General features: G+C 30.8%; 2 protein-coding genes and 1 non-coding gene across 4 annotated transcripts; 1 reads left to right on the forward strand and 2 right to left on the reverse strand.

Moving 5' to 3' along the window:
* Positions 1-2,806: 2,806 nt before the first annotated feature.
* LOC106768046 lies at positions 2,807-4,700 on the forward strand. Of its 2 annotated transcripts, none has more exons than XM_022784415.1 (5): positions 2,807-2,959; positions 3,059-3,135; positions 3,249-3,360; positions 4,164-4,274; positions 4,470-4,700. In XM_022784415.1, the coding sequence occupies exons 1-5, from the start codon at positions 2,850-2,852 to the stop codon at positions 4,501-4,503; spliced, it is 444 nt and encodes a 147-aa protein (XP_022640136.1). In that variant the 5' UTR covers positions 2,807-2,849; the 3' UTR covers positions 4,504-4,700. The 2 variants fall into 2 exon arrangements, with proteins under 2 accessions (XP_022640136.1, XP_014508498.2); XM_014653012.2 differs by having other exon boundaries at positions 4,164-4,306; positions 4,470-4,695.
* A 3,140-nt stretch (positions 4,701-7,840) lies between these two features.
* LOC106769474 (protein trichome birefringence-like 38) lies at positions 7,841-10,978 on the reverse strand. The gene is made up of 5 exons (XM_014655106.2): positions 10,596-10,978; positions 10,299-10,470; positions 9,221-9,396; positions 8,445-8,603; positions 7,841-8,350 (listed from the first exon to the last, which is right to left on the reverse strand). The coding sequence occupies exons 1-5, from the start codon at positions 10,889-10,891 to the stop codon at positions 8,059-8,061; spliced, it is 1,095 nt and encodes a 364-aa protein (XP_014510592.1). The 5' UTR covers positions 10,892-10,978; the 3' UTR covers positions 7,841-8,058.
* A 13,483-nt stretch (positions 10,979-24,461) lies between these two features.
* Positions 24,462-24,534, reverse strand: TRNAA-UGC. Its single transcript has one exon. It is a non-coding gene; the product is annotated as a tRNA-Ala (tRNA).
* Between the last annotated feature and the right edge of the window lie 2,364 nt (positions 24,535-26,898).

The following is a 26,898-nucleotide window of genomic DNA, read 5'->3' on the forward strand; positions in this document are numbered from 1 at the left end:
GGTCACAATCGTCCAGACGTAAGAGTGAGATTATCTGAAGCGTTTCGTCAAGACAGTTCGACTCGCGTTCAGTCTTGAATCCTTTATCCGAAACAGATTGTAATTATTTCTATCTTACATTTGTTTATTTTAAAAGCCAATTCAAATTACTCATGACATTAAAAAATATTATATTTTAAGATTTTTAAATAGGTCATATTGTATGGAACGTAATATACAAAGTTAAAGAAATTGAATTTGAACAATTTTTTGAGATTAAAGTAATTTGTAGGCCGCTAGGTTATTTGGAGGATTTTATGAAGCTTTGTAATTGTTATTTTTTAAGCTTTAAATCTTTTCATAATTGGGTTTTGGAACTTATTTTCGTTACGTTTCATTCACTATATTTTGTTTTAAATAGATAGAGATGAACACATCATTCAGAATTGTGAAGTTTAATTGTTTAAAATAAACTTAAGCGTGTTGCATTTTTATACATACGTGGCATAGCTTTGTGACGACGTGGCACAAGTAGAACGGAATTCTTCTAAGCTAGGTACAAAGATATACTACACATGCCTTCTTATAATTTAAGGATACTAATTTAATATATTTAAAATTCGAATATATATATATATATATATATATATATATATATATATATATTTATATTTATATTTATTTATTATTAGGAATAAGACAATAAGAAAAAGAAAAAAGAAGAATAAAGGAGACATAAATTTAATGTAGATTAGCATACAAATGTTTATATCCACAATTAAACTAGAAAGTGTATTTACATTTTGATGTATCTCTCAAGTTTTATAGAGTTTGCTTATATGGATAAATAAATAACAATATCCCATAGTATTGAGCAATTTGGTACTAAATTAAGTTCAACAATACTAATAATTTTTTCATTTGGAGTTTGATTTACATTATCTTTTAGTGTAATTGTCTTCATCATCAATTATTCTAGAAGGCCACTTGAGACAATACAAAACCTCAACTTATTTGTTGTGACAGTCTTGGTCAATATATCAAATGGATTCTCTATCCCTGGAATCTTGGACAAAGACACGTCTTTCACTTCATTGTCAAAATTATTTGCATTGATGTTAACTGTGCAATAATTGTATTAAATTCTCTAATATGATGAGTAACTGAGATACAACCCATTTTGAGGTTGACAAGCTTGAGAATCAAATATACTTTATTGGCTACAAAGAGCTTCTCATACATATTTGACAATGTATGCATCAAATTTGCAATTGTTTTCTCATTCATGATTTGAACTCAACCTTCTTGGCTAATGTCAGTCGGATCACGCCAAGGGTATGTCGACCTAATAACTCTCAATCTGACTACTCCATGTCGTTTGGCTTCTCCCTTCTTAAGGGTAGATACAACTTCTTCTGATATAGGTAGTCCTCTATCCACATCTTCCAAAACCGGAAATCACTCTCATCGAATTTCTCAATCTTCACATTCCCTTCTTCCATTGCAATTGCTCTCAATAATTTTGAAAAAAACTCCTACGACTTCTCTAAACTAAGATCCCCAAGAAAAAAGAAAACCATATGCAATCGAAGAACATACTAAAAAATTGACTCTTGATACCAATTGTTAGGAACCAGAAAATAAAAAAAGAAAAAAAGAAATAAAGGAGACAAAAATTTAACATAATTCAATATACAACACCTACATCTATGACTAGAGAATATATTCAAACTTTACAAAAAGATTACTTATATAGTTAAATAAAAAATAATATCTCACCATATTAGAACTAAATTAAGCTCCACAATATTATAAATATAAATATATATATATATATATATATATATATATATTATTTTTGAAATATTTTTAAATACATATTAACATTATATTAATTAAATATAGTGATTAATCTCTTTTTATTAAATATATATAAAATTATATATAATAGAAAAATATGAATTAAATTTAAAATACAAATAAAAAATAATAATAAATAACTAAAAATAAAAGATAAAATAAGATAATAATAATATATCTAAAAATAATAAAATTTTACATGTACATTTCATTTCTTGTGATCACTAATATGATTTAAGTAATATTTAAATATGACAACATTTAAATTTTAAAATAGTAAACATTTTTATTTTAATAAAATGTATATAATATTTTAGGACTTTACTGGATAGAAAAATTTACCCGTTATAATTTTTTTATCATCCTATCGATTTATATAAATATATTGACTAATTATAGGAATATAATTTAAGAAATTAGGTGGATTGAATTACTATTTATAAAACTATTAATTAACACACTTTGTTATTTATTAGTGTTAATATTAAAAGTTTATTAATTAAACATGTTTGGTAAGAAACAGATCTTGAACTCTATAAGGGGGGTTAAATATTTAAAAGGTGTTCAAATATTAGGCATTATTTTATAAAAATACATTTCTGAAAACTAAAACTGACGTAGTTTAAATAAACGAGATAAATATCCACACATGAAAATATTCAACTAAACAAGCACAGAATAAATTAAAAAAAAATGTGTTCTATCACATGATTAATCAATTAATAATTAATTTTAAATATACTCATCACACAAATTTAAGCAGCTCATGCATCTATGCTACGTAGCATTGAAAAACATTTGACCATATTCTTAGGTTATCATACACGTATCATCATATCAACCTTAATTTGACACATATACAAACACACACGACAAGCTATGCTAAGAGCTGTCTCCGTTTCGCATAGACACGTAGTTATAAACAACAGATTTCAGAAACAAGGTTTCAATCTGATAAGTATAAATAGTTAAACTTTTTCCAGCACCATAATCTCTGTTGGCTTCATTGAATGAGAAATATATCAAGTGATCTAATGGAAGGTGGTGGTAAAAAAGAAAGCTCATTGCATGACATGAAGCTTTTGTTCGTTGAGATGGGTGTTGGCTATGATCTTCATGGGTATTCATTCATTCTATATCTTACTTTTGTTTTCTTGGGTCTCTTCAAAACCTTATATGCATTGAAATGATATTACTGATGTTAAAATATATTTGACAGTCAAGACATAACAGCTGCTGCAATGAGAGCATGTAGAGATGCAATCGCTACCAATTCACTTCCAGCATTCAAAAAAGGTATTTCTGAATTAGGTTTTATTGTTTACCCATCTTAATATTAACTTTTAAATGATTATCAATTAAATGAAAATTTATAATTTTTATCTTTTGTTTAATAAAATTTGGTGCAGGTTGCATCCCTGGTGTTACATCAGATGACATGAAACTACATGTGAAACTCGGGGTTCCTCATCCTCTGCAACAAAACTTGGATAAGGATAAAATCAAGTCTGTCTTTCCATAGTAAGTAAAAAATTTTTTAGGTAAACTCAAATTTTAGATATTTATTATTTTATTAGTTTTGTGTTTAGTAATATTTAGTTTGATTTTGATTCAGATAAAATAGATATAGGTGGTTTAATTTTAAGTTGATATTTTATATTCAGTTTGTATCTGATTGAATGTTTTATTTGTATTTATTTAAAAGTTAATATCCTATTTGTACTTATTGAAAACTTAATAAGTCGTCGTTAAGGTTCAATGAAAATGACTCACAATGTAATCAAGAAATGAAAATGACTCACAATGTAATCAAGAAATGAAAATGACTCACAATGTAATCAAGANAATGAAAATGACTCACAATGTAATCAAGAAATGAAAATGACTCACAATGTAATCAAGAAATGAAAATGACTCACAATGTAATCAAGATTAATATTATTAATCAAGAGTAATATTATTTATGTGAATCGCGTTATATTTTTAACAAATTTCATCTTCTTTTAAATAAGTTTGAATTTACTCTCGTTCCAGGTTGATTAGACCTCTCGACAAAGGTAAATTAGAAGTCAAGAGATAAAACCAAATTCATAATAGATAATCGACAAGATTAATTCATAATATATTCATAATATATAAGTGTTTTATAATATATAAGTGATATAAGTGTTTCATAATATGCTTGAGTGCATTTTCAAGTCGATTCTCTTGAGTTCATTTTCAAGTCGATTCTCTTGAATGACTTAAGTTTAAAGTCTACTTTTACTTCTAACACCCTTTTGGTTCACCATGCATGTGACTGAACTATTTGAAAATAATTTCAGTGGGCAAATTATGAAGTTTGACGTAGTGGATGGTGGACTAGTGTGCTCAACTGAAGAAGTAGCTGAGAAGAACGATGACTGCTACATTGTTAATGCTGCTGTGTATGTTGGGTACTAGCCTTCTGCTATCTTAGCTACCTTGGGTTAGTTTCACTTGCACTTCTTTCTTACATCTCCACCTGATGCACCACAACAATTTATATAAACATTTTTACAAATAGATGGTGTGTAAAAACGAGTTAAACTTAAATTTCCCATTTCATTGCCACTCTTCATCAACCTTGACATGAGTTAAATTATTTGCAGGAAACTTGTTGGTGTTTCAGTAAAGGTGCAATGAAAAGTGTAAATCTGCAAAGATTTTACTTCATCAAGTTGTATTTCTTTAATAGATTTGGCTGTATTATCTTTTCGTTATTTCCGAATGCATGAACGTACTTTTTTATTAGTTGCCTATGTTCACTATTTCGTTGTAATAATTATAGAACAATAATTGTAATATCAGCTTAATCTATATTTTATACAGTTATTATTTGATGTTGAGTTTGATATTGTTAATTTTGTTTTAACTTCTAAGAGTGAAGGTTTTTATTTTAATTATGGTTTATCCTGAGTTTACAATTTGGATAAAACTTATAAAGGAAATTATGGATATAATTTTAAAATTTCGATGAAGTAATAGTTACCTAATTCATAATTTTTATCTTTTCTTTATACTAAAATTGTCATTTACGTAATGGTTAATTTTATTTTCTTTAATAGTAATAGTTTCAATGTTGATTTTATTTTTTCTTATCGTTTTAATTATCTATTTTGTTAATGAGTTCTTTCCACTACTTTTCTTTTTTCTTTTATTGTTATAGTTTTTAGATTTAAAACATTAAAATTTTAAAATATTATTAAGATAAAATGAAAAATAAATTGTATACAAGGAATGAAAAATCCCTATTACATATTATACACATTACAAAACACTATATGAAATAACATCTAGGATATATTTGTTCAATTTTTTTCTAAAAACTTAAGAAAAAAAAATCACAAAATCAAATGAATTTTATAAAAATTAATTTTACAATTTAAGAAAAAGTAATGAAAGAAATTCTAAATAAATAAATAATTAAAAACTAGGTTTAACTTATTAAAAATGTCTTCCTTATCAATTTAACGAATTTTTTTACAAAATAAATTTATTGAATCAAGCTGTTATTTTAAATTATATTTCCTAAAATTTATATGTATAATCTGAAATATTTAATATACACTGGTATATTCCAATATTAATCTTTATACACTTATGGTGTTTGTATTTTATTTGACTATATTATTTCTTTTAACTTTTTTTTCTTTATTAACATATTTTTAATATTACTTTCTAAAATGTATTCTTTTTTCATAAATTAAATTTAAACAAAGATCTGAGCAGATTCAATATTTCTTTCAAATTAAAAAAATTTAATAAAAAATATATATGATTTCTTTTTTATTTTTTTTTTCAAATTAATATTTTTATCTTTTCACTTTCTCATTTTTTTAAGTTAGTATATTTCTAAAAATATTTCTGAATTTTTTAAATTTTAATATTTTTTGCATTTTCGTAAATTGTTATTGTATTTTTTTAATTTTCATTCATTTATCTTATACTACAAAAATATATGTGTTAGGTGGTTCTCATCTGAAAATTGATAGGAAAGAAGATGAAGTGTTGAATGTAAAGATGAAATGTTGGGTTGAGAAGAACTCTTAAAGCGTGTGGCTGTGAGGGAGAAATTGGATGACGGTAAGGGTAGGTGGATTTGATTTTGTTGGATAGAAAAAGTGTGACACCTGGGCATTGACGAAGGCGGGAAGTGATCGTCGGTGCAAGAGGCACGGATAAGAAACGACTCCTGACAGACTTCTAGTGGAAGGAGCACATGGACGAATCGAACATACACCGAAATGAGAGAGATCTAGAGACTGTATAGGTATGAGAGTATAGGGTTGAAGGGTAGCTTAAAGGAATTAATTTGTAAGTTGTCAAGACGTTACAAAAAGCACAAACTCAAACCTTAAAACAAAGAAGAAAGAGGAGAGACGAGGAAGAAGAAGAATCAGATCGTAGTATTTATCGACAAAATTTATCAACGGATTGACGAATATTTCTTGTATTTATTGACAAATTTTTTCGTCGATAATTATTAACAAGATAAAAAATTTCATCTTTAAATATTAAAGACAGATATGATATAATATTCCATCGGTTTTTGTTAAAATAACGGTGATCTACATAAATAATTCTATTTTTCAATCCATTGTGGATAATTTTTATTAAACTTTTGGCCAAGTGTAAATAATAAAAACTAACAATAAAATATTAACTAACTTTGCTTTATCTTTATCAAAATCAAATTAAATATTACTAAACCCAAAATTAATAAAATAATAAATCTCTAAAATTTAAATTTATCTAACAAAAACTACCGATTGTGTTATTCTACTTAAACCAACTCGAAGCTTCCCCTCGTATCGAAAGAAACAATGTTGAATTAGACTTCTCATGAGATATTTTAAAACTGGAAATATCGGTTTACTTGATAAAGCCAATCAAGTAGTTTTGAACCATCAAAGAAAGCTGTTTCGGTAGGAATTTCTGGGACCGAAAGCACTAACCTCGATGACGCGATTCTGCTTCCTTCTGATGCAAGATCTCCAATTGTCTTCGCCGTCCGTTCTTCAGACCGTCCGTCAAACTCCAATCTTTGCCCGGGAGGGGGGTGGTACCTGTAAAGGCACTCCGACGATCAAATTAGATGTCGGTATTGGGAAACCCTCAATCCTCAGCAAGTGGATGCTTAGAACGGAGAGAGGGTGGAAACTCAGTCAGGTGTAAAAGTATGAGTGTGAGAAAATGTGAACGTTAGCGTACCTTGTTTGGAGCCTTTAGTTCTTTACTTATAGGCTTTGGATTGATATGAGATTAACAAAATAAAATAAAATATAAACAGAATAAAATATAAACAAACTTTACCTGATATATCTGTACTAAGATATTATTTGATACGTGATAAATGATATTATTCATTTATTCGTATTTGTGACATGATGGGCCTCGAGCCCATTAGAATTGGACCAAACTGCTAATTCGGCCCATTTGATTAACAAGCTTGGCCGCTCGGTTTAGCAGACCGGACGTCGGAGATATACTACCGTACAAAAGCTAATTGGATTTTGCGATCATGAAGATTTGGAGAAGGACGACGTGAAAGTTAGTGAAATGGTGGTATGGTAGTATTTATGGTTGCTATAGTAAATTTTGATGAAGGATGAATTCGATGAGGAGAAGTAAATAATGTGTAAACCCAAAGATATTTGGTGGATAAATTGCTGTGGAAGGGGTGTAGGTGGTTTGGTTGTCATATTGAAAAGGAGGGTATTGACAAATATCATGGAGGGTTTCCTACTTAATCTTCAAAGTAGAATGACGGGCATGGATGGACGGTTGAAAAGTAGTATGACGAATATCTTGTATGGGATTTAAAATTTGTTAACTTTTCAAAGATAACTTGCAAGGTTTCTTCAATATCTTTGTTTGGTTTAGATGCAATAACGTCAATGAAAGCACAAAATGGATACACTACGAAAACAGAAGAAAATAAAAATATAATATTAAAAGTAAAGTATTTCATAGGTGTTGCTGAATTGAAGGAGTCTGTTCAATAGAAAGAGTGCATGCATGAATTATTAGTAAAGTTGAATTGCAATTCAGAACAAACATTGAGTAACCCCTTGTAATGTCTATTTTGTGGACATGTGTAAGAAATTGATCTTCCTGAGTAACTTGGTTTGCAAATAACTAGTTTTGAAGAGTCCTATGTGACAATTGAGTATTATTATAAGAGTTTATAGTGTAAGTTCAGGTGATTAGAGCTCCATTCAGGAGTTGATTCCAAGTATCAGGTAACCCTGGTAGGCACCAGTGACTGCAATCATTTCCTGCATGGTCGCCGCTATATGCAGAGGGATGTGCATCTTTTCTTAGTTGTGAGAGAAGTGTTATGTCAAGTAGATAAACTTTATTCTTCATGTTCTTCAACACTCTGTTAACTATGTTTGCTGCAGGAGGTAGACCAGCAGGATATGTTGACCCTGCAAGTGGTTCAAGTTCTCCACTACAGCTCTTCCTCGGTTCATTCCACTCTTGGCCTCTGATTCAAAACATCATCATCAAATGCATTTCACTTCGTTAATATTTCTTATCATTCATTCACAAAGGGCTTTAGAATAAGGATTTCGGCTTACTGATAATGAGTAGGAGAAATGCCTTGAAAGAAAACCTTTGTTTTGCTTGGGTCTATGTTTTCATCAACCCATTCAGCCCATGTACTCATTCCTTTATAAAACGCCTCCAAACGCTCCATGTCCTTTAGTAGATTCGGACCGTCTCTAATGTAATCCCATCTGAAAGGACAACCATGAATCAATCAATTATATACGATTAAATAATCTTCCTTTTATACAAATGAGTTAGTTTCTATACTCGATGGATCGAACGGTTGACGAATTGTCTTGGAAAAATAGTGTACTCGATGGACTGGACAGTTGAGAAATTGTCTTGAAAAGACATTATCTGACGGTTTATGATGGACGATCAATCATAATTTTCGATTTATAACGGGATTAAGGTAAGATGTGATTAGAGTCATTGGACCGTGATTGGACCGTGAGTAAGATTTTGTTAATCATAAGCCCACGGTAAAAATTATAAATACAGGTCAAAAGTATGAGATAGGTGATTTACATTTACTACACTTTTATTACTGTTCTTAATCTATTATATGATCCGTACACTAACTTAAGTATCAGAAAACTTTGACATGTATTCGATCGAATTGGAAAAGGAACCCTAAGAGTGTAACCGGGGGATATTCGAAGAAGATGGAAAGAGATTTGAAAGTGGAACCAGACAATTAAGAAGATAAATTATGAAGATATGGATGAACCTCACAACCGAAACATTTTCAACCATGTTATGAAAAAATAATTAATCTTAAAATGATTGGTGAGCGAAATAATACCCTTGAGAATTTCCTGTGTGGGTCCACCAATGCCAGGAGTTGAAGATTAACATGTCCATGCCAATCCAAGCATTACCCGCTTGTATAGAGTCTAGTGTGAGCACGCGTCCAACTTCTTCTCGAACTATGTCCACCAAATATGGTGTACGATATAGTTCTATGGTTACTTCATAATCCTGCACAAACCCACCAACTACTCTAGTTACCTTACCACACTTCCATTTTAGTGGCTCAGATTAAATTCCAAACTCAATCATTGTATCCACAGATTTAGATGCATAAAGATTCACGTGGAAAACAGTAACTTGTCTAAAATAATGATACTAAAATACTCATGTAAGTACTTTTAAGAATAAAATAATTTCATTAAATCCTCAGAAAGATATTAAATCTTTACATCAGTATAGTAATTGATGACGAAATGTAACAAAAAACTTTGTTACAATACTTTTGTTGTCCATATTTGAAGCTTTAAATTCATTTCTTCTGCTATTATATAAAAAATTTATAGCTTTTCCCTTTCTAAGGAATCTCATGAACTATTAGGGTCAATCAAGGTTGCTATATATGGGCTAAGTTATCAAATAAAAAGGGTGAAATTGCTACTCAGTTTCTACGTTGCTACAAACATTATGCATTGGGGGGATTGGACATGTTATGCCATGAATGAGTTTTAATTATTATGACATAATGAGTGAGATGTTAATGTTATACGATTGATGTTGATTAAAGTTAAAGTGTAGAATAATGAAGGCCAATAATTGCAATAGAGCCTCCAAGATGTACTCCAACACGGGTTGACAAAAGCGTCTCAAACACAGCCTGTCAATGTCTTATTCTGAACAATCCTAATGGAGGACAGAAAAGAAAAAAAAAAAAAAACTCAGTTTTGTTTTATGGCTTAATCTTACAAAAAACAGACAAACTAATTTTCTGAATTTCTGAAACGGGTGTTATAAACAGATGGAGAAAGAGAGAAAGGGGTGAAAAATGAAGACACGTGAAAATGTTGGATTTAGTATTATTTGCGAAAAGAGACAAAGAGAAACAAAGAAAAAGAAAAGATATTAAAGGAAACCTGGAAGGTCACAGTGGACAAAGCTTCTCTCCTGACAAAAGTGGTGGTGGCATTGGGCACCGACGCGTGAAGCATGCACGACAGCGATTCCCACATGTTCAGACTCAGTGAGTCACCCACAAACATTATCCTCTTACCCCTCCATCTCTTCAAGAAATCCACTCCATCGAACCTAATACAAAAGTTGCAATTACACCAACAAACAAAACCCATCATCAAACAGAACATGGAAGATTTGCCCTTGAATCTATGCAAGAATAATGGTAACTTGTTTTGAAAGAGCTTAAACAAGAGTACCTGGGTAAGGCACAAGAATCAGGCTTCCAAGAGTATTTGAGATACTGTTTGTCGGGTCTCCCATACTTTTGGCAATCAAACTCAGCATCTATAAAGGGGCAGCTTGAAGAGTCATAGAGAGGAAGTGAAGGATCAATCACCCAACTTCCAATGAACAAATTACACCTATTAGTTATTTCCTTTCTTCCCTTCAGCCGAGTCACATTATAGTTACCAGACTTTGCTGCTCTTGCTTGGTGCAAGGACACAGCCAGAAGCAAAACCAGCAAAACCAAGACATTGACTTTGGCACCCATATGCTGTGCTTCTTACTGTTTTGAGGTCCCAAAGCTCAGACAGAGAAAGAGAGAAATAAGAACAGCCTTGTACTTGTTCACTTGTGTGTGAGCTTATATAGGAGAGAGGAACTCACGAAGAAAAGGTTGTCCCTTGTGGTGGGTTCACATGGTGGAGGTGGTGCTTGTGAACTTTGCTTGTTATTATTATTATAAAAACAATTATTTTGGTAACATGAGTTGGGGAGATCTTGGATGGATCCGTTATGGTGCTCTATGTGACCTGTGCTTGAAACTGAAGAGCTTGTTTTATGGGGAAAATCAATGTTACTACATTATTGTTCTTTTCCCTTTCATACTGCCTCTGCCCCTTGTCACGGGCGCACATAACATTATGGTCAAATATTTCATATGCATAAATCTGGTTTTTGGTGAAAGTTTTGTTCGGATCCAAACGTGAGTGTAACAGTGACTCACGTTGGATAAAAAGTCTATTAATTCATTGTTTTATGTCTGGTTGAATGAATTTAAGGGAGAATAATTAAATAGATTTGAAAGTAATTTTTTTTACTATTTATTTGAGTAAATTTAGAGGTAAACGAAAGTGAATTTAGAAATAAAATTTGTCAGAATTAGTGTAGGATATAATTTATATGACGGATTAAAAAAATTTACTTTCAAATTCACTCTCACTTATTTCCAAATTTATTTAAATAAACAACAAAAGAATTTATTTTTAAATCTTCTCAATTACTCTTTCTCAAATTCATTCAAGTAAAAAAAGTCTAAAGAAGTTTTGAATGAAAAATAATGTTAATTTCTTATCCAATTAAACTCAAATTTCAATTAATATTATATATCTGTGAACTCCTTCTTCGATAGAACTATCATTGGATAACTACGTTCCATTGTTACGATTTCATTTTCTCTCTGTACAAATCAAAATATGTTCACATGACCATGAAATAAAGAAGTCAAATAGCCGTGAAGGATATGATGAATAAATGGACTTTAATTTCATCGCAATAAATTTTGACAAAATATATTTTAATATCGGTTTTAATAAATATCAATTTTAAATCTAAATAATTCAACTAGTTTATAAAGTAATGCAATAAATTCAACAAAGATACACTGCAATATCATGTTTAAATATATTTACGGAGTCTAAATACTTCAATGAGTTATAGTGTTACGTAACACACACACACAAAAAAAATAAAAAGCTGGTTAGCTTTTTGAATAATTGAAGTTTAATAATATATGAGAAGTGTTCTTAAATGATAAAGAGCCATTACTTTGTATCTTTTAAATAGAAATTTTAAATAGAAAAAAGGGTGACTAAGAATAAGTGTGTATAAGATTTATAAATCTTAAAATTTATAGTAAAAACTAATAATATTTAAATAATATCTAAGAAATGTAATAACTTACTGTTAAATTAATAAAATAATAATAATAATTATGTGTATACTTTTATAAAGTTTATTATTTGGAGTATACTGGATTACAACAGAATTGATTAATAGTAGATTGCTGTTCGAATTTGACAACTGCATTTACTTCGTCCCTCGCATGTTCCCTGTCACGGATCCGAATCAGTTTACACAAAAACTAAACAAAATGAAATTAGCAGACAACCTTGGCCACAACTTACTCAAGTGTTTTTTTATGACATTTAATGCCGATGAGGTTTGAATTTATGCTATTATACACACTGTTCAATATCTTTATCATTACATCAATCTTAATAATAACTTACTTAAAATGGGATTTTTTCGACTTAATACTACAGATTTATTTTTTAAAATGCAATATAATCCAGTACTTATAGAATATGTCCTTCAAACAGAAACATAATTAAGATATATAGTATTGCCATTGAATAATGTAATAAGTCTATGTGGAACCTTGTCAAATACTTTTAAAAGGTGGTAATATTCATTGGTTACTTTTATTTAAATATTAGTTTATACAAGTCTTAATACCGCTTTTGGTCTCTAGTTTGGGAGGTTTTGTTCCATATGGTCCTACCTTTTTTTTAGTAATAATTGATCTCACTTTTTGAAAAAACTGTTCAATTGATTCCTTTTTGGTTACGACGTCAATTTTCTAACGGTGCTGGTTACAACGTCAATAAGTTCTTTCATGCATTTACCTATCCAAATGTTATAATGTTATGTTAAAAATCATGTCATCATCGTATACAATAAGGACTATAATAAACAATTTAAACTTGAATATGGAACCACTATGAACAAAAAGAACTCAATTGAACAGTTTTTTCAAAAGGTAGAATCAATTGTTATGAAAAAAAAATGTAGAACCATATTGAATAAACTCTCCCAAACTAGGGACCAAAAGCAGTATTAAGCCTTTATACAACTGTTTTTCGTTATGAAATTTAGTTTTTTTTTTTTTTACTTATAAAATAATGTTTTATGTAATAATAAACGCAATTACTTGTCTTTTGCATTTTATAGTAAAGACAAACCTGAAGATCCCAGCCCATAAAGGAATCTGAATTAAATCTACTAGAAGAATAATAAAAATGAAAATCTATATAGAAAATAAATATTCCTTAATATTTTGTTATCTTTTTTGTTTTTTTCTTTGATACCACTACACTTGCTTTGGGTCAACTCATTTTTTCCTATTAAAAAACTCGAAATATATGAAAAATTAGTATTAATCTAGTAGATAGCATGATCACATAGGAAAACACCAAAAAAGCGTTGCAGAGCAGAGTTTTCCAATGACACCGACGAAATTATAGAACCTTTTTTATCTGTCTAATCAAAAGTAAAAGTCTCAAATCTAAAAGTTAGAAGATTAAATCAATTTAACCATTGACACCACCACCAAAGGTAAACAATATAATTAAAGGTAATCAAATTGTCTAATTTTATTTATCACATTTTCCTATTGGCACTATTATTTTAGCCCAAAAAGACTAAAGAAGTATTAGATACTAATATGAGATTCATATAAATATTAATCTCTCAAAAATAAACAGAAACTAATATTTAAGTATATATTGGTATTATGTGATATTATAAGAAGTAGAGCTCATTGTATTACAAGTGAATTCATTAATTTGTTGCTTCTTAAGTCTGAAATGATTATAAATACAAGTTTTATAAGTATGAAAATTTCATAATTATTTTTGTTTATATATTTAATTTAGGTTTAAACCACTTAGACGTTTATATTTTCGTTAGATATTCTCAATTTGGTCCCCTTCATTTAAACTTTCTCAATTGAGTTCTTAAAAGTGCTAATTTTAAACAAATTAACCTCTGCCATTAAAAATCGTTAACGATGTTAAAATTATACACAGGTGGTTATCTGACGTGTCAAACATTTGACTAATTTGCGAAACGTGGCACTGTTCACTGAAACGTGGCGTTTTTTTTATCCATTCATTAATTTTCTCTTGCTTGTAAATTTTCTGAATATTAAACAAACTTTGATTCTCCTTCTTCTTCTGGAACTTGGTTTGCCTTTGGGTATCGACTTTTTGTTTTTGTTTGAATGAGTCGTAACTATCAAGACATGATCTGCACTCTACAGCTTGTGGTTTTTTCTCCTTCCCTGGTTTTCACCTTTTGTTATAGTTTTTTTTCGGATTTGTGTTTGATTCATTCTGTGGTTTGATAAAATTTACAGTGGAAAGAGTGTGACTTTATTTACTTTATGATTTTTCTTTTTTAGGTGTTGTCAAAGAGTGGAGCAACAACTATTCACAGAGGGAGGAATACACTATCAAGAAAAGCAAAACAGGTTCTGTGCCCATGCCATTCTTAAATCCCCCATTAGAATTTCTGAGAACTTTCGTTTTTTCTTTTCTTGCACTCAGGTTTCAAGAAATTGTATCTCTCAATGCTGGTATGTTTTGGGCACGGAAGATAATGGCCCTGCCAGAAAGTGGCTAGCTCTTAGTAGGAAGACCCTAAACAGTCTTCCTGGAACAAGTGGTGAATGCCACACTGCTTCTCCACTTCCTGATCCTATTGTAGAGTTAGATGCTGATTTTGAAGGATCAATTAGGCAGAAGGCAACCTCTTTCTCAAAATTCATGTAGTCTGGGTTCTGTTATGAGTAAATTGAGGAAGAAATCAAGCCCAATTAGCAAATCAACTCCACCGGATAGATCTCTTGCCAGAAATGCTAAAAGGTTGAGTGCCTTAAGTGGTGATCGGATGAATTTAGGTGTTTTGCAGAAACTAAACCATAACCATTGGGATGAAAATGTATTGGAAAGCGGCAAAAAGGATAAAAGCATATTTTTGAAGACAGAAACAAAACTGAACCCTAATCAGTAATTGGGATTCAAGGAAGATCTCGACCAAAACCTATTCAGATTCCTCTCCACTAAAGAAGTCGCGATGTACTCATCTCAAATTCGTCTCACACTTCTGATGTAAATGAATCCCAATTACTGAACCCTAATTTCCTTTTTGATTTAACTAAACCCTATTTTCATTTAATTTCATTTTATAAAATAACGGTCATAATACTTTTTAATGAATGGATAAAAAAACGCCACGTTTCAGTGAATAGTGTCACGTTTCGCAAATCCGTCAAACGTTTGACATGTCAGACAATCACTTGTGCACAATTTTAACACTGTTAACTATTTTTAACGACAGAGGCTAATTTGTTTAAAATTAGCACTTTTAAGGACTCAATTGAGAAAGTTTAAATGAAGGAGACCAAATTGGGAATACTTAACAAAAATAAGGATGTCTAAATGGTTTAAACCTTTAATCTAAAGTCTCTTATTGATTGATTTGAATATAACAGTTTTTGCAAGTAAACTTTTTTTTTTTTAACGATTTACAATTCGGTCACACGTTTAACGATTAAGTTAGTTTATTTCAAAGACTATTTAACCAAATTTGATAAAAATAGTTGGCGTCTCTCATAAGACTAAATAGAAATACTTTCTTATAATACACAAGTGTAAGGGGTTGAGCATAGCTGAACACTATATGAACAAATTTAATAACATCACATAAAATAAAATTTGTACTACATTATGCAATAAATTAATTCATAATACTAGCTAAAATATCTATTTATATTTCTATGACCAATTTCTATAGAGGATAGTTATTATCTAATTAGAATTTCATTTAATACTACTTAAGTCATGGATAATTTAAGAGTTATTTTATTTAAGTTTAGTGGTGTAATAAATATATTGTTCTAATTTAACTTGCTAAGAAACTCATTACTCAAAAAAAGAAAGTTGATTTTCTAACTTATTTAATATTAATTTATTAAAAAGGGAAAATTTTGAAAGTTTTAAAGATTCGTCACGTCATCATATATGAATCCAAAATGTTTCATTTCAAAATCTCCAAAATACTTCTTATCACATTCCTTAAGAATATTCAATCTGAAAAATATCAAGAGACTAATTTGGTCATAATGTGAAACTTAGGAGTTTTAACATCTATGCTGTGTTCACGTCTATCAACGTTACCTGTGAGATTGGTTTTCAACATGCATTCATCAAGCCATGTCTACATTATGAATAATTACAATGAATTTGTCTAATTAATTTAAAATTTAAATTCTTGCTGGTCGTTTGTGTTATATCTTCAAAATACACTTATTTAAAATAATCTAACTAAATAGACAACTAAATTATTTTGAATGGCTTTTTTTTTTTTATTTACAACTTCAACCCACCTGTATATGTAACACTTTAATATAATCTTATCTTTAATTCTAATTATTTGATCTAATATTTATTCTTAAATTAAAACTACAAGCAACAATTACAAAATAATTTTGTACAATATATATATATATATATATACACGTCAAACTAGCTCATTGACCTAAGAAATCCATATTAATGATATGGACACATAAAGATTACCACCATGGTTATAAACAAATAATAAAAGTGTGTTGGTTGATATTGTATATTTTTGGAAATCATACATGTAGGACTCTATTATAAACAGTGTGATATTCTCACACACACACATTAATATATATATATATATATATATATATATATGTTTTATTATTTTTTATTTATTAAAAATATTTTTTTAAAATTTAAAATAATTAAAATATTTTCTTTTTCATAGGAAGGTATATCTTGGTGTGTATAACACAACTATACAATTATTTTAAAACGTTTTGTAATGCGAATCATACCACATTTCGTTCAAGCAGAGACACCGAAACCCAATAAAAATCCGGTCAAGCAAAATACGGGTTTCTTCCACTAAATTGATTATAAGGTTTGGAAGATTAAGATATACGGAAAATGTTTAATACCTATTTTGGTCCTTTCTTTGGGAGGGTTTGTTTAGAGTGGTCCCTTCTTTTTTCAAAAGTTCATTTTAGTCCTAGCTTTTGCAAAAACTGTTTAAGTTGATCCTTTTTGGTAACGGCGTTAAGTTCACTAACGACAGAACTGCTAGGTGTCTAATATTTGATGATGTGGTATTGTAAGTTGTTTTAAAAAATAATTAATGATGACGTGTAAATGAATATAGTTATGTTTTAATTAAAAATTGAAATTGGGGTTAATTAGGTAAACCCAAAGTCTTGGTCAGATGCGAAAATTTCCCAAATTTCCCTTTACAATTGGGAATTTCTGTGCTTGCTGTTAGGGTTCATCAACCTTCAATCCACCTTCATCAGCGGAGTTTGCATTTTCTTGGCTTGCAATTGCAATTAGGATTAGGGTTCATCAACCTTCAAAATAAGGCATCCCATTGTCATCTATGCCACCAGGAACAGTGGTGGCAGTTGCAAAGGAAGCACCAGCAACAAGCGCAGTCACTACGGAGCAAGATTCAGATGTCTCCTTTAGCCACTCCCTACTCTCCTTCGTAAGATTATCATGTGTCTTCTTGAAGATTTCCCACGGGGTTTGTTGGTCTTTATCACGCAAAAAGTAATAGTGTGGTGGTACGAGGCTTGAAACATACACAGGCTTTGCCTTATTTTGAAGGTTGATGAACCCTAATCCTAATTGTAATTGCAAGCCAAGAAAATGCAAACCCTGCTGATGAAGGTGGATTGAAGGTTGATGAACCCTAACAACAAGCACAAAAATTCCCAATTGTAAAGGGAAATTTGGGAAATTTTCGCATCTGACCAAGACTTTGGGTTTACCTGATTAACCCTAATTTCAATTTTTAATTAAAACCTAACTATATTCATTTACACGTCATCATTAATTATTTTTTAAAACAACTTACAATGCCACATCATCAAATATTAGACACCTGGAAGCTCTGCCGTTAGTGAACTTAGCGCCGTTACCAAAAAGAATCAACTTGAACAGTTTTTGCGAAAGTTAGGACTAAAGTGAACTTTTGAAAAAAGAAGGACCACTTTGAATAAACCTTCCCAAAGTAGGGACCAAAATAGGTATTAAACCTATCGAAAATTGGAAGTTTTTTCTCTTGATATAATTTAAAAGCGACTGACTAACATATAATTAAGATGACGGTGATTTCATAAATCTTGATACATAATTTGAGCTTAATTGCATACGAATAGGAAATAGCTTAATTGATTTCATATAATTATTTTTATTATTTAATTTCATTTATAATATTTAAATAATGTATTTAAATGTACATAAAATATTTTAAATTATATAATTAATAATTAATTTTTTTTAATATTATTAAATAAATAAAATTTATGGTTTTAATTATTTTTGTAATTAAATTAAATTTTTTATTAAAATATTTTAATTAAGTAATTTATAACTATAATTATTATAATTCTGTAATTAAAAATTCAAAAAAAAATTATATTTCATTATAAATTTTTTTTGCTTAATATAATAAATTTACTTAAACAAATATTTATTATAAAAAATTTATTATAATTAAATATAATAAGTTTATACATTTTTATTTATGTAATCAATTTTATTATGGTTAGAAATTATTTAATTGAAATACTTTTCATAAAAAATTTAATTTAATTACAAAAAAAATTAAAACCATAAAATTTATTTATTATAATATTAAAAAACTTTAATTATTAATTATATATAATTTAAAATATTTTATATACATTTAAATATATTATTTAAATATTATAAATCAATTTAAATAATAAATAAATTAAAAGGTGAAAGTGTGTAGGATACACGACTTCAACACAAGAAATCGTCAACCACCTTACGATTCTAAATATTTTGTTTTTTATTAATTTAAATAGTTTATATCTAATATTTTTATTAATTAAAAATTTTATGATGAAAAATAATATCATTAATTAATTATAATTTCCAAGAAAATATTCTATAATAAAAAAAATTCAAAAAAATAAATTGTAATGAAATATATATTTTTTTTAATTTTTATTTATATAATTACAACCGTTATAAATAATTTAATTAAAATTATTTTATAAAAAAATTAATTTAATTACAAAAATAATTAGAATATGAAATTTATTTATTTAATAATATTAAAAAAAATTAATTATTAATTAGATATAATTTTAATTATTTTAAATATATTATTATTTACAAATTATAAATGATTTTAATTAATAAAAAAATAAAAAATAAAAAAAGTAAAAACGTGAGGAGGTGTACGACTTTAATAAGAAAAGTCGTTAACAAGCCTTTAATCGATTACCATGTCTTAAAGTCGTTTTTGAAGTACACAACTTCAACACTAGTCAAATGAACAGTGTGAAATCGTGTAGAGGAGACACGACTTCTTCATTAGAAGTCGTCTGGGATCCCAACGAGTTCCTTTTGACCCAAAATTCGCCTATTTTCGTAATATTCCAGACAAATTTGTCTAGTTTCGTACAAAACCCGTTTCTAAGGAGTCTTGGACACCTATTTATGGGTATAGAATCATCGCATAGGCCTCACTATATCTGATAAACCTTTTAGTCACGTAAGATTTATACAAATAATACTTTTCCCTTAATAAGTGTCTAATAGGTTAGTTTTAATGTTATTGTGACACTTATATTGTTTTGAACAAAATACAACAATCTATAGCTTAGGTATATTAGAGGTTGGTTACGGGGAAATGGTATTTGATAGTTTGTTAAAGGTGAGAATCCTAAAATGCTTTGAGAAGGATTGAGCCAGATCTCAAATAACGGACGGACATCACATATCGATATCTTTTATTGCCACCTATTAAGGGTATTCAAGTGTTACAGGACTTAACCAAAAGCCAGATTCACTTCTTCACAGGTAACTTAGCCATTAGATATAAGGATTAATAAGTTGTGACCCATTCAAATGAGGTCATGGTTAACGAGATTATTCTTTAAATTATGTGTTTCGGTGTAAATTTTAGGGACTGAAACGCTAACCTTGATGACGAAGCTCCGCTGCTTCCTGGTGTACGGATGAGTTGGATCAATGACTCCTTCTGTGCTTTGACCGTCCGTTCTCCTTCAATCCCAACAGTCCGACAATCTCCAAGTTATGGCCGAGGGGGGGGGGGTACCTGCAAAGGCACTCCGACGCTCAAGTTAGGCGTATTATAGGGGAAGAACCTCAGTTCTTTTAGAAGGATTCTCGGTNGAAGAGAGTAAAATCTCAATGATATGAGTAATTGTGTATGAGAGGCGTGGATGAAGCGTACCTGTCTGACGTCTCTGGCTCTTAATTTATAGACTCGGAACTGATATGAGATCAATGAAATATAAACAGAATAAAATATAAACAACCTTACCTAATGTTCCAGAAATGACTTTTGTTGATAGATATTATTTTATTTGTGGTATCTTTAGTAAGTCTCTTTTAAAGCTTTTCGAGCCCAATAACGAGATTAACGACCCAATTCTGATAACCAGGTTTGGCCCTTCTACGGCCCAATTATATACGTTCGGTACAACCGTCTGTATGGAATATCGTACCGTACATTACCCCCTAAGTCTTTGATAACCGTCTGGATGATAGTGGTTATCAAAGGACTTAAAAGGGATTTTTGTGCGATGTTTAAATGTTGTCGTTTCATTTTTTGGAGAAGTTACTGGACTTTCCCGCTCTTAGGGTAGTGGCAGGGTCACTGAATTATAGCCGCTAGATCAACATCATCTAACGGTGGGGGGCGCGAGCAGCGGTTTCATGATTATCGTGTTCAGGTTTTTGTTGACGAACCAAATCGTCATTTCTGCCTTGGTGTTTCTTTTTCGAACTTCTCCTTCTCCAACACTTTGCATTTTTCTTAGGTAATCATGGCTTCTTCCTCGTCCCTTGATTGTACTGCGTCTCGTGAAGAGGAAAAGGGGCGTGATGACCCCTGAAAGGCAGTAGAGGGCATTGGAGTTGATGAAATTTCATCAGTGCTTTTTGGCGAAAGAGTTTTCATCTACGGTGGCATCACAATCGAAGAGCTTGAAAGTCTGTGTTCTTCATCCATTTCTGATTATGGATGGGCTTCCCGCGACGTAGGTGATTATGCTAGCTTTTTTACCAGTAAGTTTATTCTACTAGATTGGGCAAACAACAGTTGTGTGCTCAGAACCCTAGGTTACCACTCTGCCATTTAATTAGTTGCCTGTCGGGGGGATGAGAGGGTTTTTCATGGTCGAGAAGCATCTGATGGGGGTTTCTTTTATTTCTACTCTAGCTTGTTCTTTGACTTATATATTAGGTTGCCTTTTTCTGAATTCCAAATGGATGTTTTGAGAGAACTGAATGTTGCCCCCTCTCAACTTCACCCTAATAGTTGGGGTTATATGTAGGCTTTCGTCGTCATGTGTCAAACCTTGACCATTCGACCAACTGTTGGTATCTTCCTTTATTTCTTTAGGGTGCGTCCTAATGCCAAAAGGGATTGGGTGTCCTTGAACTCTGTTGCCAAGGACGCCATTCTTCAACTTTTTGCTGAATCATTCAAAGATTTCAAAAATCAGTTTTTCAAAGTCTCTATCACCAAGTTGGGTCGACCATTCTTCTTTCGTGAAGATGGTACTCCAAAATTCCCTTTGCACTGGACTGGAAGTCCTCGATCAATAACTTCATGGCCGCGGGAGAAGATGATTGACGCTGAACTGAAAGACCTGGATGTGTTGATCGGGTTGTCACATCCACTTTCCTCTCGGAAAATAATCAGCTGCCTGGAATTTAATGACATGAATTCTAGGGTGTTTGGTATGTTCTCTGAACGATCCTTTTGGTTTTTGTATTTCTCCCTTTTTAACTTGGACTTGTTGATTTTTGTTTGCCAGAAATCATGGGAAAGGTTCCAAATCGTGATTGGTTTAACTTGGCCAAGAAAGCGTCCATGGAGTCTACTGCACCGGGCGATTCTTCACAGAATAGTCCGGTCATAGTTATTGATGAACGTCCTCCTTCGCCTGAACATACCTTGAAGAGAAGAAGGAAATCTAAGATGATGTTCCGGGTCAGAAGTGTCGTCAAATCTCTCTATCAGTGGAGGAGGTCTGTCAGGCATTGGAGCTTGCATGACGGCTTCAGTAAAGGGCAGCGGGTTGGGTGATCAATCGTTTCTTGGGGGCCTGTGCCTGCCGTGTCCATTAATCTGACTTCCCTGAGTTTCGGATACTTCAGGGGTTGCGCGTTGTGCTCTCAATCGGGCAATCTCTTCATTTTGTTTTTGTTGCACCTCTTGCTGCTGACGTATGATCTGGGCTTGTTCCTCCATCCGCTTTGCCTGCGCCTGTTGGAGTTCTTGTTGTTGTTGTATAGTGCGAGCTTGCTCTTCCAGTTGTGTTTGTAACTCCCGAATCATCTCTATTTGGTTGGGTTGTCCCTGCTCCGCGTAGTAACCATTTGGGCTTGATGCTCGGCCCCACGGTGGGCGCCAAAATGTTTCGGTGTAAATTTTAGGGATTGAGACGTTAACCTTGATGACGCGGCTCCGCGGCTTCCTGGTGTACGGATGAGTTGGATCAATGACTCCTTCTGTGCTTTGACCGTCCGTTCTCCTTCAATCCCAACCATCCGACAATCTCCAAGTTATGGCCGAGGGGAGGGGGGGGGGTACCTGCAAAGGCACTCTGACGCTTAAGTTAGGCGTATTATAGGAGAAGAACCTCAGTTCTTTTAGAAGGATTCTCGGTNGAAGAGAGTAAAATCTCAATGATATGAGTAATTGTGTATGAGAGGCGTGGATGAAGCGTACCTGTCTGACGTCTCTGGCTCTTAATTTATAGACTCNNNANTGATATGAGATCAATGAAATATAAACAGAATAAAATATAAACAACCTTACCTGATGTTCCGGAAACGACTTTTGTTGATAGATATTATTTTATTTGTGGTATCTTTAGTAAGTCTCTTTTAAAGCTTTTCGAGTCCAATAACAAAATTAGCGACCCAATTCTGATAACCAGGATCGACCCTTCTACGGCCCAATTATATACGTTCGATACAACCGTCCGTATAGAATATCGTACCGTACATTATGTATTAATGATAATTTATTTTTCACTTTCATTTTAATTCAAATTTGATCAAAGAGTTTTAACTAAATGTTGACTTGAACTTCGAAAAAATCTTTTGAAAGTATTTCATTTCAGTGACAAAAGCATGTGGTTTAGAGAATGGGTATCAAACAGTGTGAAGAAGTCGTGAATTGCATAGTACATTCGGTCATGAAAGAATACAAATTTTGTTAGTAGTTTTGTCTTAGTGCAAAGTCACGAGTTAATTGTATGGTCAATAATTAGTGTGTAATGTTTTTTTTTTCTTTTATTTTTAATTATTAGTTAGTAAGGCCGAAAGAAAGAGGAAAAGTGTAAATTGCAGTAACAGCATGGTTAAGTTGAGTTCCACATTCACCACCCAAAACTCCTCCCTTGTAAAACTGAAATGCTTCTCCACTAGCATCAAGGAAGGTGGTAGAGTGTGTGAGACGCGAGGAATTCATCGTTCGTTAAATCAGCAAAAAGGTTTAGGCTTAAAGTGTAGCTCTTTTTTTCTTGGCTGTTGTGTTTGCGTATGAAGTCCAAGGTTGTCCTTGAATATCTGTTGGCGTCTGTCCTTCTCTGCGCTATTAGCATAAACACGGCCATGCAGTGCAGCAATGGATGTAGCACGAGATGTGCATGTCCACAAAAACATGAACAACGTAACAACTACAGATTTTGTGTCTAGTGCTGATGCCATTGCATGCAGTCGGTTATCTAGGAGTGAATGATCAATGTGTTTAAGTGAATGTGAATGGTTATATTTGTGAAGAAGTGTACAAGTATAAATAGAATACAAGTAGGATATCGGTGTGTCCTCACGTCCTACAACATGACAGATCATCTCCGGCAATCAAGCCACTTACGACCAAACCAAACAACATCATGACTTATGTTACCGTGTTGCTTCGTTTGCCATGTCTTTCATATATCATATATGCTTGTCTTCGACTCTTGTGGACAAATTTAAAACGCAAGTCACTACAAAATCTTTTTTAGTTTTATGTTAATCTTCCTTTTTAAAATTCGTAAGAAAATCATTTACTTTTTTTTATTTAACATTTTATGTTAAAACCCTGCTGTAAAGTGTAAAAAAAAGTAACAAAATATCAAAATTATATATAGTGGCGATGGCGAGATATAAGAAAGATACTTGTGATTTAAATCAAAAAGTCAAAAAAAATGGAGATGCAGGGGATCGAACCCTGTACCTCTCGCATGCAAAGCGAGCGCTCTACCATTTGAGCTACATCCCCTTTGTAAAATGGATCATGTGATCAAATAATATTACATATTCTTCATTGTATACTAACACACAAATTTTGTATTTATTTCTTATAAGTTATTTTATAATTATATTGGTTGTAACTAGTAAAACAACTTGTTTACTTATAATTTATACTTTATAATATTTTTTAGAAATTTAAATTTATAGATTTAAGAGTTTGTTTAAATTAAAATATTCATCTAAGAAGGAAATATTTTTATTTTTAAAATTATTATTACGTATGAATTTGAAATTATTTGAGAATTATTTTTATTGATTGTAGAATAGTACAAAAATCACTTATTTTCATCAACAAGTTCATGAGGCAATCATAATATTGTATCAATTGAAAATATATTTCCTATCGTTATTTTTTATCTCTTGATCCATTTAATATTTTATTTGGTGATAGAACTTCGATATATGTGATCCATTTTTTTTAGATGAATGTAACCAGAGATAAATGAAGACCTTAATATTGATGCAAAGTGACTTTAGAAGGGGTGCAAACATATTACAATAAATACAAATAATGTAAGGACTAAGGAAGAGAAGAACGATCTATATTGGTTCACCTTCTCTTAAGGTTACGTCGAGTCTCTTAAGCCATATATTTAAGAAATACACTAATAAAAACGTTTGACAATCATAAGTATCAACCTCTCTTGGATACAAGAAGTATCAACCTTTTCAGGTATCACGAGTTTCTCCTCTCTAGGAACACAGTGAAGATCATAAAAGTGGCTCTAGAAGGAGGGAGTGAACAAATCTTGTAGACATTTGACATTCTTTTCTTATAGACTTATTACAACAAATATAATTAATGTAAGGAGTAAAGAAGAGAATATTGCACTTATTCACCTCTACTTGAGACTACGACTAGTTTCTTAAGTCACCTTCTTAAGAAATTAACTAACAAACACTAATACGATATCATTAACATTATTCAATTATCACCACTTGACCAAGAGACAACTTCAATATTGTCAAATTAGTAGTTAACAAACTATATAGGTTAAGTTAATCCTGAGTTGTATCCCAATGAATATAAAATTGGTTTTTTGGATTCTTATGAAATCTTATACGATAGGTTAGTAAACCACAATACAAATAATAAAAGATAAAAGTAAATCTAATCTATTAGAATTAATAAATAAGATTGATATGAAAAAAGTATAAATGTGAATTTGATAAGAATAAATGAAATAAAAAAATTAAGAAAAAACTTTAAAACAATTCTAGTAAAACATGTTAACTCAACAACTTTTCCAAAATATATTCATCATCAATTATCTACATATTTTTATTTCATATTAATTATAGTAAATTCTTGATTAATTTGTGGCGTTCACATTATTAACCAAAGTATATTCTTAACTAAAAGCAATAATTTTTTTATTATTCATAATAAATTCAACCAACGTACATTCTCAATAAAATTCTATTATGGTTAATCATGTATATTCTTTTACCTCCTAACAAAGTAATTTCATAGTAACGTGAACAACAAACCAAGAGGGGGTGAATTAGTTTCTAATAGCAAATCGTGCCTTTAAATATTTTCTCTTTTCATTTAAATTCTTTAATGATAAATTAAAACAAATAAGAGAATAAAAGAGAGAAAATTGCACAAGTGATTTTATACTAGTTCAGATCACAAAGATCATACGTCTAATTGTTAGTCTCAAATGAGAATTAACAATTCACTATTGCAAACCAAAAAACTGTTACCATCATAAAGAACACTTCTCTTGTTATCCCAAGAGATGAAACTTAATTCCCCTTAAACCCACAAGGGATGAACACCTCCTTTGAATACTTCACGAAGGATGAACACCTCCTTTGAATCTTCATAAACGATGACAGACTTTAACTCAACAACAACAATAGCACTCAATCACAACTCCTGTTAAAGTTCTCGCTCTATTCCAACACTAATTTCTCAAAGCCAAAGCTCAAGGGTTACACAAAACCTAGAACACACTTATCACAGCACACAACAAAATAAATAAGCTTTTCGAAATTTACATTTTTTTTCGTTATTTTAGAATCAGAGTCAATCCAATATATAGAGATCTCACTCAAGGATACCTCCAAAAATTAGTTGTCAACTATTTTATGCATGATGGTCGATAATCTAAATGAGAGTTAATGGATAGTTCAATAGTGATTCAATAGCAAGAAAAACAATAGACTCAACAAACAATAAATTTAGCTAAGATAAGCTATAGTTCATGAATATGGTACAAGGAGTAGACTTTTTTAAGTTTAACTCAACTCTATAAATGTAAGATGAGATTTACTATCACTTATATATTATAAATTAGTCTTATTTCTAATCGATAAAAAACTT

This window comes from Vigna radiata, chromosome 7 (genome assembly GCF_000741045.1).
Source record: "Vigna radiata var. radiata cultivar VC1973A chromosome 7, Vradiata_ver6, whole genome shotgun sequence".
Classification (NCBI taxonomy): Eukaryota; Viridiplantae; Streptophyta; class Magnoliopsida; order Fabales; family Fabaceae; genus Vigna; species Vigna radiata.